Source organism: Heterodontus francisci, chromosome 9 (assembly GCF_036365525.1).
Source record: "Heterodontus francisci isolate sHetFra1 chromosome 9, sHetFra1.hap1, whole genome shotgun sequence".
NCBI classification, from domain to species: domain Eukaryota; kingdom Metazoa; phylum Chordata; class Chondrichthyes; order Heterodontiformes; family Heterodontidae; genus Heterodontus; species Heterodontus francisci.
The window spans coordinates 34941048-34956817 of NC_090379.1; the positions used below are offsets into that span (position 1 = coordinate 34941048).

Below are 15770 nucleotides of genomic sequence, written 5' to 3' on the forward strand. Positions count from 1 at the left end.
TAAAGATGAGTAGCAGCCACTTAATAGTTGCATGTTCAATATTTTGACTTGCAATCAAACAGCTTCCAGACTTCTTCTATGTGTGGAGAGTTTAGTCTGATGATTGGGAGGTTGGGGTGAAGGACTTGTCTGGCAAAATTTAGTAAGGCGAATGTGTTTGGCCTCATGAAATGTTCTGGCTTTTGTGTGCTGGCACCACACATGAATACAGCCCCAATTTTGCTCTACTCGGGAAACTGTAACCAGGATTTATTTCCTGGAGATCTGGTTCCAGATGTTTTGTTAATGGATGCATTTTCCAGCCTGCAGTGCGTCTTCATTGTTCTCCCACTTCCACATGGAACTTCTGTTCTTTTTATAATGAATAATTATCAACAATGGAATCACATTTTAAGAAAAATAGACATTTAATATATTAAAACTAGTGATAAAATGAAATAAGCTTTTAAATTTTAATGTTATTATTTGGCGTCACCCATCACTCCTTGCAGCTGAGTCAAGTGCCAAGTCCAACAACACATATGCATCAAGATGCCAGCCCCACCATTCACCTGCTATATATGCATTATTATATAATTTGCAACATTCCCTTTGAGACTGAAAGATAAACGTAATGTAACAAAAATTCTGTAGCCCCTGCCATGCTGCAGAGGAAGCCAAATTTCATCTCTGCTTCATTGTGTCCTGCTAAATGCAGGAGTCACAGGAAGCAACACTGTATATGCTTTATGAATAAGCTGTGCTGGCTCATGGAGTGATCTCTGCTGAGCTTGGGATGTTTGAATCCCCACTGACCTTCATTAGTAAACACAGACAAGCAAACACTGGGTCTGAAAGGCTGACTGCATAAAACACAGACGACTGGCATCTATGCATCCTGCAGCGCTTGCCTCTGAGCTCTTAAGCTCACCATGTATTTTTTGAGAAAAGTCATTTTTAACAATATCATAAGGGTCACCTTGTGAATGCATTCCACTGCTCTTCTGATGTTATCCCATAAGCTCTGATCAAATTACTCATGCTTCATTGAATGATGCCTTTCTCTCCTGTACCAGCTTTTCGCAACCACATTTCCAGGATTTCCCTCCTCCTCCTTGCAACCAGTTTTTTATGTTTTTCACAGAATTTGATGTGGCTTATGCACTAGGCCTCTCAGTACCATACTCAGATGCGTGGTCATAGTATGCTGAAGTAATTGTGATCTCTGACTTTCTGCCTGGCTCTCTTCCTTCAACAATGGGAAACTTGTTGCTTATAGCACATAAGTAGCACTACTGATCCAGGTTGGCTCAGGGGGTAACCTTGGAAGAGAGTGGGAAATTTGAATGTTTGTTGAGTTCTAATGAGCACAAACAATAGGTCCAAATGCTGATTATCAACACAAATCCAGACAGTTGCCAATTATCGTATTATAACAATGCTACAACACCCTCTCACAACTTTATTATATGTAACATGAGTACTTGAGGTGCACAAGATATTCCTATATTGATTTACATAGAAATGCCTTTATTGAATGAATCAATTAAATATTTATGTGTTGATTCAGCCATTCCCAATAGTAAGTGTCAGTTTGACTTGTGGTTCCAGTCTAGTACAAATCTAAGATCAGGGGCATGACGCCCACAAAAGGAATTGGTGAAAAACTAAAATGATGTTCTTTTCATCTTTTTCTGTGCAGTTTCATGTATGGTGACCTAACGGATAAGAAGACCATTGAGAAGGTCAGACAGACATTTGACAACTATGAATCAAACTGCTTTGAAGTTCTTTTGTATAAAAAGAACAGTAAGTAATTATGATGCAATTATAAATCCAAATAACTTACCATTATTCTTGGGATAAATTGGAAAGAGTCATCGTTTACTAGCATCTATAAAGTACCTCCACTTTTTCTTCAACCTCCAGTTACTGATTCATACATTTTTCAAATACTTGAGTTGATTTTGAGTGTTACGAGGACTCCTTTACAGTCAGAATAGTGTGTTTTTATCCATTAAAAGCCATCTGTTCCTTACTGAGATTTAATTCCAACAATATTTGAGTTTTTCATTGATCCAAAAAGAAAGCCTCCTGGCTCAACTAGAAGCCCCACCTTCACCAAGGGAAGACTCTGTTGCTGACCACCCTCAGCATTTAGTGTAACTGAAATTTAGAGTTGTAAGATTCTCAAAGATTTCCAAGTACCATTAATAATAATGTGTAAAGTAAATCCCAAATAAATCTGCTGGCCTCATTAAAAAAGGCTCTTCATTGATACATTGAATGAGATTCCAAAGCCCTAAACATATCATCCTGGCTTTGTGTTTGCAAGCTTGACTTTACAGTCTACTACTCAGCTGCTCAGCTTGTCTGTTTTATTTTAGCACTGCATGAGTGCCCTGCCTTGTGGCTAATTTCAAGCATATTTTGGAATGTTTAAAATGTGAAGTTAAAGCAATTTTCACATGAGCAGGTTGGAAAAAGAGAACCTGGATGTTCTGAATTTGTTTTTAATTGTGATGGTTTTTTAAGTGGAATTTGAAAAGGGCATTGATCGAAATATGAGCAAGTGAGGTTATTTTGATACCTTGGTGAGGAAAACATGTCAATAATACCACATCCTGCAGACCTGAATGCTGATACAGAAAGTAATATTGTTCAGTTAGCAGTCTGTCTTCAAACTGAAATATCATGATATGAAAAATAATATTGCCACTGTAAGTGCTTGTCTATCTTGTTTGTGGCTGGGTGATATATTGGATGGCAATTGCACCCATGTTATTTTAGACTGTTCAGCGATATTCTTAATCTAACAATGTTTATTTTTAACAAGATATTTGGGTTACTTTATGGAATGAAGCTTATGTTGAAGATTTATTAAAAAGCCTCCTCCACAAGACTCTTTCATTGGTTCATCTCCTTGTGGCAAGTGTTTTTTTTAAAGTACTAAATTTAGCTCATTAGTACAATAACATGACTTTTACTGCATGGATGTAAAACATACTGACACACACAACCTAATTTTTATAGTATCTTATTTGGCTATTGTGCATCATCATATAAATGATTGCAACAAAGTAATTGTTTATGTAGGATGGATTATTTTAAAATAAAGTATTCGGGTTGGAAATTCTGGTGTCAACTCTGACACTATTCTGAATGGGAAGCTGGATTCACTGGATTCCTACCCCACACTTATTTCTTAGAAAACTATTCTGCAAAGGAGGTGGATGCTACTTCTGCCTGTCCCAGTTGTGTGCAGAGGCAACATTTGGGGTGTGTGTTAGTATATGCTCCTGAGGTTTTCTAGGAATTCCATCTATTTTGTTCCTGATAAACTTAGGGGGACTTTAACCTACTGAGAGTGGGTGTGGGTCCCATTCTGGGCCTGGGGAAACTTTTTTTGCTACAGCATTGTATTGATCCCAGAGATCTCTTTCGTGGGTATGTATTGCTGTTGCACCACTACAGGTGTGCCTACCCCCAGTATTAAAATGTCCCCCATCCTCAGGATTGTGGACAACGTCACTGGCAGGGCATGTGGGAAATGAAAATCTTGCTCCACCTATGAAACGATCCATTGAATTTCCCGTCCTCACCATTCATTTGCATCTTAATAACAGAATTTCATTATATTAAATGTTTTGCCCCAACATTTTCTTTACCGTTAGCACTATATATATTTCTGTTAGTTCTTAATACTCATCAGGAATTGCTTTGGAGCTGCTTCTGCTTCTACACCATAACTTTGCCAGAATTGTAGTGGAAAACCTTTCACTTGTGTAAATATAGTTTCTGCCACACTTCCAATGAAGTTACACCTGCTAAGCTGGAATAGGTCCGAGGAAATTCCCAGCCATTGTCTTTTCAATGATTCCTTACTCGGAGAGCACAAATGCATTTGAAAATCAAGGTTTCAAAATTCCTCAGGCGTTCGACTAGTCTCCCATAGTAACTCCAGGAGACTGACAGATCCTCTGGAAAAATGAAGAAGTTCCAACTGTGCCATATCTCCACTGTTTCTGGGAGTTTCTGGTGGCCTTGCAAGGAGGGGAACCTTTGACGACCTCTTCAAAGGAAATCGTGACTGGAGATGTAATCAGAGCCATCTGCCTCTTGGGCTCAGTTAGGATTTGACTTTTCTGGGGAGGATGGCACATCCAGTGGGTTGAGACAAATCAATCTCCGCAAGGGTAGATGTGGGCCGCACCAGTCCAGGCCAGACATACGATCTTTTACAGATCGGTCCCCTTGCTCAGGTGGTTGAGGGGACCAAAGTCAGGCAAACCCCCACCAAGCATGGGGGTACTGGTGTTTCCAGCAATACTGGGGAAGTAGGTACTGGGGATATGTCTGAAGTGGTGCTTGGACCAACCTGTACCATGCTAATTAGGTGCCCTTCTGATGACTGCACAAACTCTAGTGGATATGGTACTGGAGGACACTTCCTGTTCTGATGCCTTCCTAATTACAGTATTCATGACCAAAGGAATTTTGCATGAAACTGCAGTAATTTAATTGGTAATGTTTATACACTGTGTACTGGAAATGGAAACAAATGCAATATGCCTTCTGTAAAATGTTCCAGTTATAAGAACACATTTTCAATAATATTCTGTTTAATTAGCTCACATATGAACAGTACTATTTTTGGATGATTGCTCATGTTATATCAGTAATGGCACTTGCCAAATACTAACAGCTCAATTTTAACTTCCCTGTCTGATGGAAAAGGGGTGGGTGGGGGCAGTTAAAATAAGGATGTTGACTTACTCCCTCTGATCCTGCTGCCTTTCCGCCATGTCCTGATGCTAACTTCCCTTACTACGAGCTCTCCCTCCTCCCTATGATCACGTCCAGAGGGCCCCCTCACCACATAAGCGCTTCCCACGATTTCCTGGCTGCTGCCTCCTACTGCCGAAGTCTGGCCAGGTTCCTGTGGGAATTGGAGAAAGGTTAGGGAATTGATGGTGTGGGCCGTCATGTTTCTAGACTCCCTGGGTGCGCCACCTGCTTCAGAGTTCACACTATACCTGTGCCTCCTTAAAAACTGTCCCTAAATCTTCAACTCGTTTCTCTTGAACTCTTTGGGAGATTTTATGAAAGTACTGTCACACCTTTTCATACAGCAGGATTAGAGGAGGACTCAAAGAGTGGTGATCACCATTCAAGCAAAATTTCTATTTTAAGTTTGTGAATTATTTAACTGCATTAATACAAACACTTACAGGATTGCCAAGTCAGGCTACTTCACATTTAGGTACACTCCATAAAATACCAATGTGTTTCCTTTTAGAGTTGAATTTAATGTTCCCAAAGATCAAGTGATTCTTCAAAAAAACATTTGTGGGCAGGTTGGATGAGTGGAGGGAGAAATTTGGATTTGTTTCACCTGTTTTTATGGGCCTGAATTGAACAATAAGGGGACTATTTTTGGGTCACAATCTTCTGCACCTCATCTCGCCTGGAGGTTTGCCAGTGACCATATTTCCTATTGAGTCATAGAGAGAGTCATACAGCACTGAAACAGGCCCTTCGGCCCACCGAGTCTGTGCCAACCAACAACCACCCATTTATACTAATCTTACATTAATCCCATATTCCCTACCACATCCCCACTATTCTCCTACCATTTACCTACACTAGGGGCAATTTACAAAGGCCAATTTACCTATCAACCTGCAAGTCTTTGGCTGTGGGAGGAAACCAGAGCACCCGGCAGAAACCCACACGGTCACAGGGAGAACTTGCAAACTCCACACAGGCAGTACCCAGAACCGAACCCGGGTCGCTGGAGCTGTGAGGCTGCGGTGCTAACCACTGTGCCGCCCATTCTTTTGGGCACCATTCCTTTAAATTGGAAAATTGCACATGTCACTATTTAAGAAAAGTGACAGAGGAAAACCAGGGAATTACAGACCAGTTAGCCTAACATTTGTTGTCAGGAAATTGCTGGAGTCTAATAGGGTAACTGAACTCCTTGAAAATTTTCAGGTGATCAGAGCGAGCCAGCATGGATTTGTAAAGGACAGGCGAACCTGATTAATTTTTTCTGAAGAGGTGACTAAAATAGTGGTCTGGGGAATGTCTATAGATGTTATGTATATGGACTTTCAGAGGGCATTTGATAAAGTTCCTCATAAGAGACTGTTAGCTGAAGTTGTAGTTGGTGAAGTTGAAGACAAATTATTGACCTGGTTAGGAAATTGGCTGAGTGGCAGCAGACAGAGAGTATGGATAATGATCAGGTACTCTAATTGGCAGGCTATGGCTAGTGGTGCCCCATAAGGATCGGTGTTGGGGTCTCACTATTATTAATGACTTAGATGATGGGATAGAAAGCCACATATCCAAGTTTACTGATGACAGAAAAATAGGCCGCATTATAAGCAGTGTAGATGGAAGCATAAAAGTATAGAGATATTGATAGATTAACTGACTGGGAAAAGCTGTGGCAAATGATTTCAATGTAGGCAAATGTGAGGTCATCCACTTTGGACCTAAAAAGGATAGAACAGGGTACTTTCTAAATGGTTAAAAGCGAAAAGCAGTAGATGTACAAAGAGACTTGGGGGTCCAGGTTCACAGATCATTAAAATATCATGAACAGGTACAGAAAATAATCAAAAAGGGTAATGGATGCTGACTTTCATATTCAGAGGACCAGAATACAAGGGGTGGAAGTCATGCTTCAGCTATACAAAGCCCTGGTTAGAACACACCTGGAATACTGTGAGTAGTTCTGGCCACCACACCTTCGGTCGGATATATTGGCCTTGGAGGGAGTGCGGTGTAGATTTACCAGAACGATACCCAGACTCATATGAGGGCTAAATTACAAGGAGAGATTAAAAAAACTAAGGTTGTATTCCTGGAATTTAAAAGTCAAGGGTGATTTGATATGAGTTTTCAAGCTATGAAGGGGAACAGATAGGGTAAATAGAAAGCGAAACTATTTCAGCTAGTTGGGGAATCTAGGACTAGGAGGTATAGTCAAAAAATTAGAGCCAGACCTTTCAGGAGTGAAATTAGGAAAGACATCTTCACACAAAGGGTGGTAGAAGTTTGGAACTCTCTTCTGCAAATGGCAATTGCTGTTAGATTAATGGTTTTAAATCTGAGGTATTAAGGGATATGGGGCAAAGGCGGTATACAAAGTTAGGTCGCAGATCAGCCAGAAATAGCTAGCTGTAACTCAGGAAATGGAAGGGAGGGAGGAACGCAAGAAAATTACAATCACCAGAGAAGTGGTACTGAGCAAATTGTTGGAGCTTTGGGCTGACAAGTCCCCGGGTCCTGATGGACTTCATCGTAGGGTCCTAAAAGAATTGGCTAGTGACATAGTTGATGCATTGGTTTTAATTTTCCAGAATTCCCTAGATTCGGGGAAGGTTCCATTAGATTGGAAAATAGTGAATGTAACTCATTTATTCAAAAAGGGAGGGAGAGAGAAAGCAGGAAACGACAGGCCGGTTAGCTTAACATCTGTCTTAGGGAAAATGTTAGAAGCTATTATTAAAGATATTGTAGCAGGGCACTTAGTAAATATTCAAGGTACTCAGGCAGACTCAATACAGTTTTGGGAAAGGGAAACCATGTTTAACCAATTAATTGGAGTTCTTTGAAGAAGTAACACGTGCTGTGGATAAGGGGGAACCAGTGGATATATTGTACTTAGATTTCCAGAAGGTGCCCCATCAAAGGTTATTGCGGAAAATAAAAACTCATGGTGTAGGGGGTAACATATTGGCATGGATAGAAGATTGGCTAGCCAAGATGAAACAGAGGGCTGAATTTTATCAGCGCGCCCGCACTCTGCAGAGGCGTGCTGTGAAGGCGGCGGCCTTCCGACACAGATGTGCCATCGCACAGCCCCCGCGATATCACACACGGGGGCTGATTTAAATGGAGGGGGTGGTGGGCCGCCCCCAATGACGTAGAGGGGCGGCTGCCGTGTCCCCTGTGACAGTGCCCGGTGCCACCGCGTAGGCGCCGGCGCCATTTATAAAGGGCTTCAAGTCCTTTGGGATATATTTAAATATTTAAAGATGCCAGTGAGCTTTAAAAAATTAATAAACTTTTAATTTAACATTGATTCCCCTCTCCCACCGCACCCTCTCCCCTCCACCGAGTCATATACACATAAATTGACCTATGCCCCCAAAATAAATGGCATTCTGAACTTTCTGCCCCGATCTTCAGTATCTTTGACTCTTAACCCCTTCCCACCATCCCCACAACCAATAGGAATAGTTTTCCCCGCTCCCCCCGTCCTGATAATTTTATTCCTTCCCCCTCCCCACCAGTGTCTCACCTGTTCCGAAGGCGTGCGAGTTGCGGCCAGTTGGCCGTAAAATCGGCGTGTGACAGCCACCGGAGGCAGGTAGGTTAATTTGCATTTTAATTTAACTCATTTCAATATTATAATGAAGTCCCCACTGCCAAGCAGCGGGGTGGCCGTACTGAGGCCTTGTCGCCGCCATTAATATCCAGCAGTGCCTTCTCCGTGTCATGGGTCGAGGCGGGCCGCTCCCGTTGCATTTTATGGCCCTCCCTGCCACGACCCATGGCGTCAAGGGACTGATAAAATTCAGCCTACAGGGTAAGCAAAAATGGGTCATTTTCTGCTTGGCAAGATGTTACGAGGTGTGCTTTTGGGATTAGTGCTGGGGCTACAAATTTTTACAATTTATATAAATGACCTGGATGAAGGGATCAAAGGTATATTTGCTACATTTGCTGATGACATAAAGAATGGTAGGAAAGTTAGTTGTGAAGAGGACATAAGGATGCTGCAAAGGGATATAGATAAGGTAAGTGAGTGGGCAAAGATCTGGCAAATGGAGTAAAGAAATTGTCCATTTTGTCAGGAAGAACAAAAAAGAAGCATATTATCTAAATGGTGAGAGACTGCAGAGCTCTGAGATGCAGAGGCATCTGGGTGTCCTCATGCATGAATCGCAAAAGATTAGTATGCAGGTTCAGCAAGTAATTAGGAAAGCTAATAATACAAAATTAGGGAGGTTATGCTTCAGTTATTCAGGGCATTGGTGTGACCACATCTGGAGTACTGTGTACAGTATTGGCCTTCCTATTTAAGGCAGGATGTAAATGCATTGGAAATTGTTCAGAGAAGCTTTACTCGACTAATATCTGAAATGGGCGGGTTGTCTTCTGAGGAAAGGTTGGACAAGCTAGGCTTGTATACGCTGGAGTTTAGGAGAGTAAAAGGCGACTTGTTTGAAGCATATAAGATCTTGAGGTGTCTTGACAGGGTGGGTGTGGAAAGAATGTTTCCCCTTCTGGGAGAATCTAGAATTAGGGGGTCACTATTTAAAAATAAGGGGTTGCCCATTTAAGACAGAGATGAGGAGACATTTTTTCTCTGAGGGTCGTGAGTCTTTGGAACTCTCTTCCTCTAAAGGCGGTGGAAGCAGAGTCTTTAAATATTTTTAAAGTAGAGGTAGGTAGATTCTTGATAAGCAAGGGGGTGAAAGGTTATTGGGGATAGGTGGGAATGTGGAGTTGAGGTTACAATTAGATCAGCCATGATCTTATTTTTTTTTTAGAACATTACAGCGCAGTACAGGCCCTTCGGCCCTCGATGTTGCGCCGACCTGTGAAACCATCTGACCTACACTATTCCATTTTCATCCATATGTCTATCCAATGACCACTTAAATGCCCTTAAAGTTGGCGAATCTACTACTGCTGCAGGCAGGGCGTTCCACGCCCTTACTACTCTCTGTGTAAAGAAACTACCTCTCACATCTGTCCTATATCTATCACCCCTCAACTTGAAGCTATGTCCCCTCGTGTTTGCCATCACCATCTGAGGAAAAGGACTCTCACTATCCACCCTATCTAACCCTCTGATTATCTTATATGTCTCTATTAAGTCACCTCTCCTCCTCCTTCTCTCCAACGAAAACAACCTCAAGTCCCTCAGCCTTTCCTCGTAAGACCTTCCCTCCATACCAGGCAACATCCTAGTAAATCTCCTCTGCACCCTTTCCATAGCTTCCACATCCTTCCTATAATGCGGTGACCAGAACTGCACGCAATACTCCAGGTGCGGTCTCACCAGAGTTTTGTACAGCTGCAGCATGACCTCGTGGCTCCGAAACTCGATCCCCCTACTAATAAAAGCTAACACACCATATGCCTTCTTAACAGCCCTATTAACCTGGGTAGCAGCCTTCAGGGATTTATGCACCTGGACACCAAGATCTCTCTGTTCATCTACACTACCAAGAATCTTCCCATTAGCCCAGTACTCTGCATTCCTGTTACTCCTTCCAAAGTGAATCACCTCACACTTTTCCGCATTAAACTCCATTTGCCATCTCTCAGCCCAGCTCTGCAGCCTATCTATGTCCCTCTGTACCCTACAACATCCTTCGGCACTATCCACAACTCCACCGACCTTAGTGTCATCTGCAAATTTACTAACCCACCCTTCTACACCCTCTTCCAGGTCATTTATAAAAATGACAAACAGCAGTGGCCCCAAAACAGATCCTTGCGGTACACCACTAGTAACTAAACTCCAGGATGAACATTTGCCATCAACCACCACCCTCTGTCTTCTTTCAGCTAGCCAATTTCTGATCCAAAGCTCTAAATCACCTTCAACCCCATACTTCCGTATTTTCTGCAATAGCCTACCGTGGGGAACCTTATCAAACGCCTTACTGAAATCCATATACACCACATCCACGGCTTTACCCTCATCCACCTGTTTGGTCACCTTCTCGAAAAACTCAATAAGGTTTGTGAGGCACGACCTACCCTTCACAAAACCGTGCTGACTATCTCTAATGAACTTATTCTTTTCAAGATGATTATAAATCCTGTCTCTTATAACCTTTTCCAACATTTTACCCACAACCGAAGTAAGGCTCACAGGTCTATAATTACCAGGGCTGTCTTTACTCCCCTTCTTGAACAAGGGGACAACATTTGCTATCCTCCAGTCTTCCGGCACTATTCCTGTCGACAATGACGACATAAAGATCAAGGACAAAGGCTCTGCAATCTCCTCCCTAGCTTCCCAGAGAATCCTAGGATAAATCCCATCTGGCCCAGGGGACTTATCTATTTTCACACTTTCCAAAATTGATAACACCTCCTCCTTGTGAACCTCAATCCCATCTAGCCTAGTAGCCTGAATCTCAGTATTCTCAACAACATTTTCTTTCTCTACTGTAAATACTGACGCAAAATATTCATTTAACACTTCCCCTATCTCCTCTGATTCCACACACAACTTCCCACTACTATCCTTGATTGGCCCTAATCTAACTCTAGTCATTCTTTTATTCCTGATATTCCTGGTATATTGAATGGTGGAGTAGCCGCGAGGGGCTGAGTGGCCTAGTCCTGCTCCTAATTCATTTGTTCATATGATCTCATTGAGTGGCAGAACAGGCTTGAGGGGCTAAATGACCTACTCCTGTTCCTATGCTCCTATATTTTAGGTATCTAGGGTGCTGGCCTGAAACAGCCATTATGTGCCTTGCATATGCAAATCTGATCCTAATCCTGATGCAAAATCTGAGTACAAATGGGAGGAGCTTGTGCTATGAAACTCCACCCAGTTGGATCAGGTCCTATCCAGTGAACTTTAATGGATCACTGAAGGCCACTTAAGAAAATTTGTTACATTATTTGGAGCCAGCTTGTGTGCTTCTCCTGGCTACACAAATATACTGTGAGCAGCTGGCAGCACAGACTCACTCATCTCCGTGCCCTGCCCTCGCCACAAACCTACGTGTGGGTTGGCTTGGTCCCGTACCATGCCAGAATATGTCAGGCCTGATTGGCACCCGCAGCTTTTGGGTTTCATTCAAAGGAGGCCTGAGCCAAATGGAGCAAAGCAATCGCCTTGCCGATTTGCAACCATTTTGGGCACAAGTCCAATTTCTCCCCTTAGCTCGTCAACACCTTAGGACAATTGATAGCTATAAGAGGAACTGAAGGCTATTCTCTTTCACCTTTCTCTTTCTGATTGCATAGTTCATGCATCTGAATCTGGCTCAGTTGGTGGGTGAGCAGATGCAGACTTCAATCCTTCCAATGCTAAAGCTACTCCGTGGTTTGCTCGGCATGGGTACACTTCTATAGCGCCAGATGGTTCTGCTTCAAGCCAGTGAGCTTGAACCACGGAATTATCCAACTGCTGTGCTAATGTACTGGAAATAATGGAACTTGCTGTTAAATTCTACAGAATACAAGGGAGGACCAGATGAGAAGCTTTATAGGCAGTGAGAAGTTAGATAAAATATAAAATTTGAGGAAGTAGGGCGACTATTGGATGGAGTTTGATGCAGTATCTTTGAGCGATAGAGAAACAGGCTCTGAATTTCTGTCAGCCTTTACAAGTGTTGTCCTGATGTTAGTCCACCTGGTGTATGGCAGGAATTAGGCTGGAAACTGGATAGTAGGCCCAGCATCTGCTTCGAGTTCATGGCAGGGCCTGTTTGGGGTGGAACCTCCATCTACACCAAAATAGCCTCTGAAGTTGGAAGGGTGTGGCCAAGGAAGGGAATTTCCAAGCCGAGAATTGTCTAGACCTGGGTCTAGGTCATACCAAGAGGAGCAAAGCTTATCACTTAATCTGCAACATAAATAGGGCCTGTCTGGGAGGTCCAGGTCTTTGCCATAGCTGGACTTCCCCACAAAATGCAGCAGCTATAGGACAAAATCACCTCCCTTCAGAATGGGGTTCAGAGGCACTTCACAATCTGCTGGGTGTAAAATGTGAAGCTTCCCAGCACTGTGTTATTCACCCCTTTCCAGCTCTGGTGGGTACCATATCATGTGCCCATGGTGGAACAGGAAGTACAAATTTCCTGCTAATTCGGGAACATCACCCTGAATTCATATGCTCTGGTAGGGTCAGTGACAGAGGTGACCGGTGGGCACATTGCACATTACTGCTTGGAGCAAAGGCCTCTGGATTTTCAGGCCCTTGTTTTCTAAAGTGCAACTTTTTCTACCTGTGGACTTTCCGACAATAAACATGTTCGAAGCAGACTTAAGTGGAAATTTTACATTAACTGTTTTGACTTAGAGTTCAAAAATACATTCTGAATGCTATGCTATGAAGAGAGGTTCATATAGTATCGATATATCTCTATGAAAGGAAGTGGCTGTGTCCAGACCAAGAATAAAGCTAGAAGGGGCATAAAAATGTGATGTAAAGATTTTAAAATCATCAGAAAGTTATCTGGGTCACTTTTAAAATATTTTTTAATCAACATTTTTTCACCCTTCTGCAAATTTCTATTCTGCACCACTGCCGACAATTACATTGATTGATACATGCGAGAAACTGTGTTCTATGAAAAGATTAGTGAATGGGGCTAAAATGCACTCAACACATCTCTAGCTATGGCTTCCCTTCCTTACATCACACCATCAACTATTCTTGGCTTCCTCATCTGTGTGTTGCCCCTCGATGACATTGTCTACAGGCACAGGGTCAGCTTCCATATGTATGCTGGTGTCATTCAGCTCTGCGCCATCATCACTCTTTTGACCCCACAATCATCTCTGTGATTTCAGACTGTCTGTCATGGATGAGCTACAACTTCCTTCAATTTAATATCCGGCAAACTGAAGCCATTGTTTTCAGTTCCCATCATGAACTCTGTTTCCTGGCCACTGTTTCCACCCACTGCAACCCCCTACCCACTTCCCCACCCCCCGCCCCCCTCCCAAATGCCACTGATCTCTCACTCACACTGAACTAGAACATGCAAAATCTTGGTTTCCTGCGCCATGCAACACCAAGTCTTATTATCCATCACTGTCTTTGCTGACCTACACTGTCCAGCATATTAAATTTAAACTCAGTCCTTATCTTCAAATGACAGCATGATCTTAGCCCACCCTATCTCAATAACCTCCTTCAGCTTTATATTCCCTGAACCTTTTGATCCTCTGATTTTGACCTGTGTATTGCCCCCTTACATCGCCCCACAATTGTTGGCAAAGCCTGAAGTTACCTTGGCCCTATTCTCTGGAATTCTCTCCATAAAGCCAATCGCCTCTCCATTTCTCTCTCCTCTTTTAAAAGCCTTCTCATAACCCATATTTTCAACCTGATTTTCAGTCATTCTGCAGTGCTATTGAGAAAGAGCATAGAAATGGGACTAATTGAATAGCTCTTTCAAAGAACAATGGGACAAATGGCCTCCTTTTGTGCTGTACAATTCTGTGATTCCTCCTGAACTATGCCGCCATAGCTCACTATTGTTTTCCCTATTTCCATTTGTGAAGCACCTCGGGATTTTTCTTTTTGCATTAAATGTATTATATAAATGTTATTTGCTGCCGTTGTTGAACATATCCATGTTTATGGTTCCAAGTAGAGATATTTCAAAAATTGGAGGCTCCAAATGAGAACAAAGATTATGAAATTATGAAATTAGTTTATTGACGCAGTTATATAGACATACATAATCAGATAGTCTGTGGAACAATATAATGAATTTTACCGGTTCCTAGATTGCGGAAACAGAGGCAGGTGGTGGTGGGTGGGCTGGTAAAATAGCTGTCCCGCCGCTGGGGATGTTTTCCAGCTGTGGGCAGGAGGCAGGCTGTTAGGTGAATCGGTGGCCCACTCCACGGCCCTAGTAAGGGCCATTTTATGGGGTCACTGGCATTTTTCCAATGGCAGGGCAGCCCCCAGCATGGAGTGAGGCAGCCAGCTTCATGCAATCTCTGTAATGTAGATTTCTTTTTTCCTGATGTGGGTTTGATTTGGGAGCCAACTAGAGGGGATATGCTGAAAATAGAGACATTTTGTCGAAGCTTTTCATCTTGCACTCATCAGGACAATGTGCAAGAATACCAATGTAAGGGAAACAACATTTTCAGTCCTGAAAAGTGCCCAGTCTATCTCAGATTACCCTGGACGGGTAATGTATCCTAAAAATTTGAGCAACAGGTGAAGCTAGCTGTTTCATGCTGCCGTTATACAGTAGCAACACAGATGTTCTGCCTGTCACGCAAATGAATAATGTGATATATGAATTTCAATGCCAGTGTGATGCTACGTATAAAGGCCATACGTCCCAAAGACTGTCGGATCGTATCAATCAACATGTCCCTTCCGCTGTTCGCAACAGGCAAAGTACAGGCTGTACCCAACCAGCCCGTGCTTGCAAAACTTAAAACACGGTGTCCAACATTAGATGTGATTCCGCGATTGGACAACATTTGCTAAATAATCCTCAGTGTGCTCAGAATTATGCTGACAACGAATTTAAGATTGTCAGTCGGGCTCACAATGTGGCACATTTGCACATACTGGATGCTACATATATTAATGCACAATGCAGACAGAAAGAACATGTACACACATTGCGCCTGTTTTAGCTAAACAAAATAAGTGACAGCCCTTTGCTGGTTCATTCCTCAGGGAAATGTCTTGACCAATCCGAGTCAAGCTGCCTGGTTTAAATTTTCAAACAAAGCTTGGCAGTTAACTGTCAGTCACCATGAACTGGTGCATTCTCCATGGCAACGCCTCTACCAATCAGAGTCCATTTGCCAACCAATCAGCACTCTCTTCTCATACAGTATAAATTTGTTGTTTCCCTTGCATTGATATTCTTGCAAATTATCCTGATGAGTGCCAGACGAAAAGCTTTGACAAAGTGTCTCTATTTTCAGCAATACTCAAAGATAAAATTAGTTTTTAAGGGCCACAAAGGTTGTTGAACAATAACTATGACTTAGTACACTGTTAAAAACCCAGTAACAGCTCATTCAACAAG

General features: G+C 42.5%; 1 protein-coding gene across 1 annotated transcript in view; it reads left to right on the forward strand.

Moving 5' to 3' along the window:
* The window catches only part of kcnh5b (potassium voltage-gated channel, subfamily H (eag-related), member 5b), a 349527-nt gene that overhangs the window by 65849 nt on the left and 267908 nt on the right, over positions 1 to 15770 (forward strand). The window contains exon 3 of the mRNA XM_068038274.1: positions 1682 to 1788. Within this exon, the coding sequence (XP_067894375.1) occupies positions 1682 to 1788 (107 nt within the window). The remainder of the gene's footprint in view (positions 1 to 1681; positions 1789 to 15770) is intronic.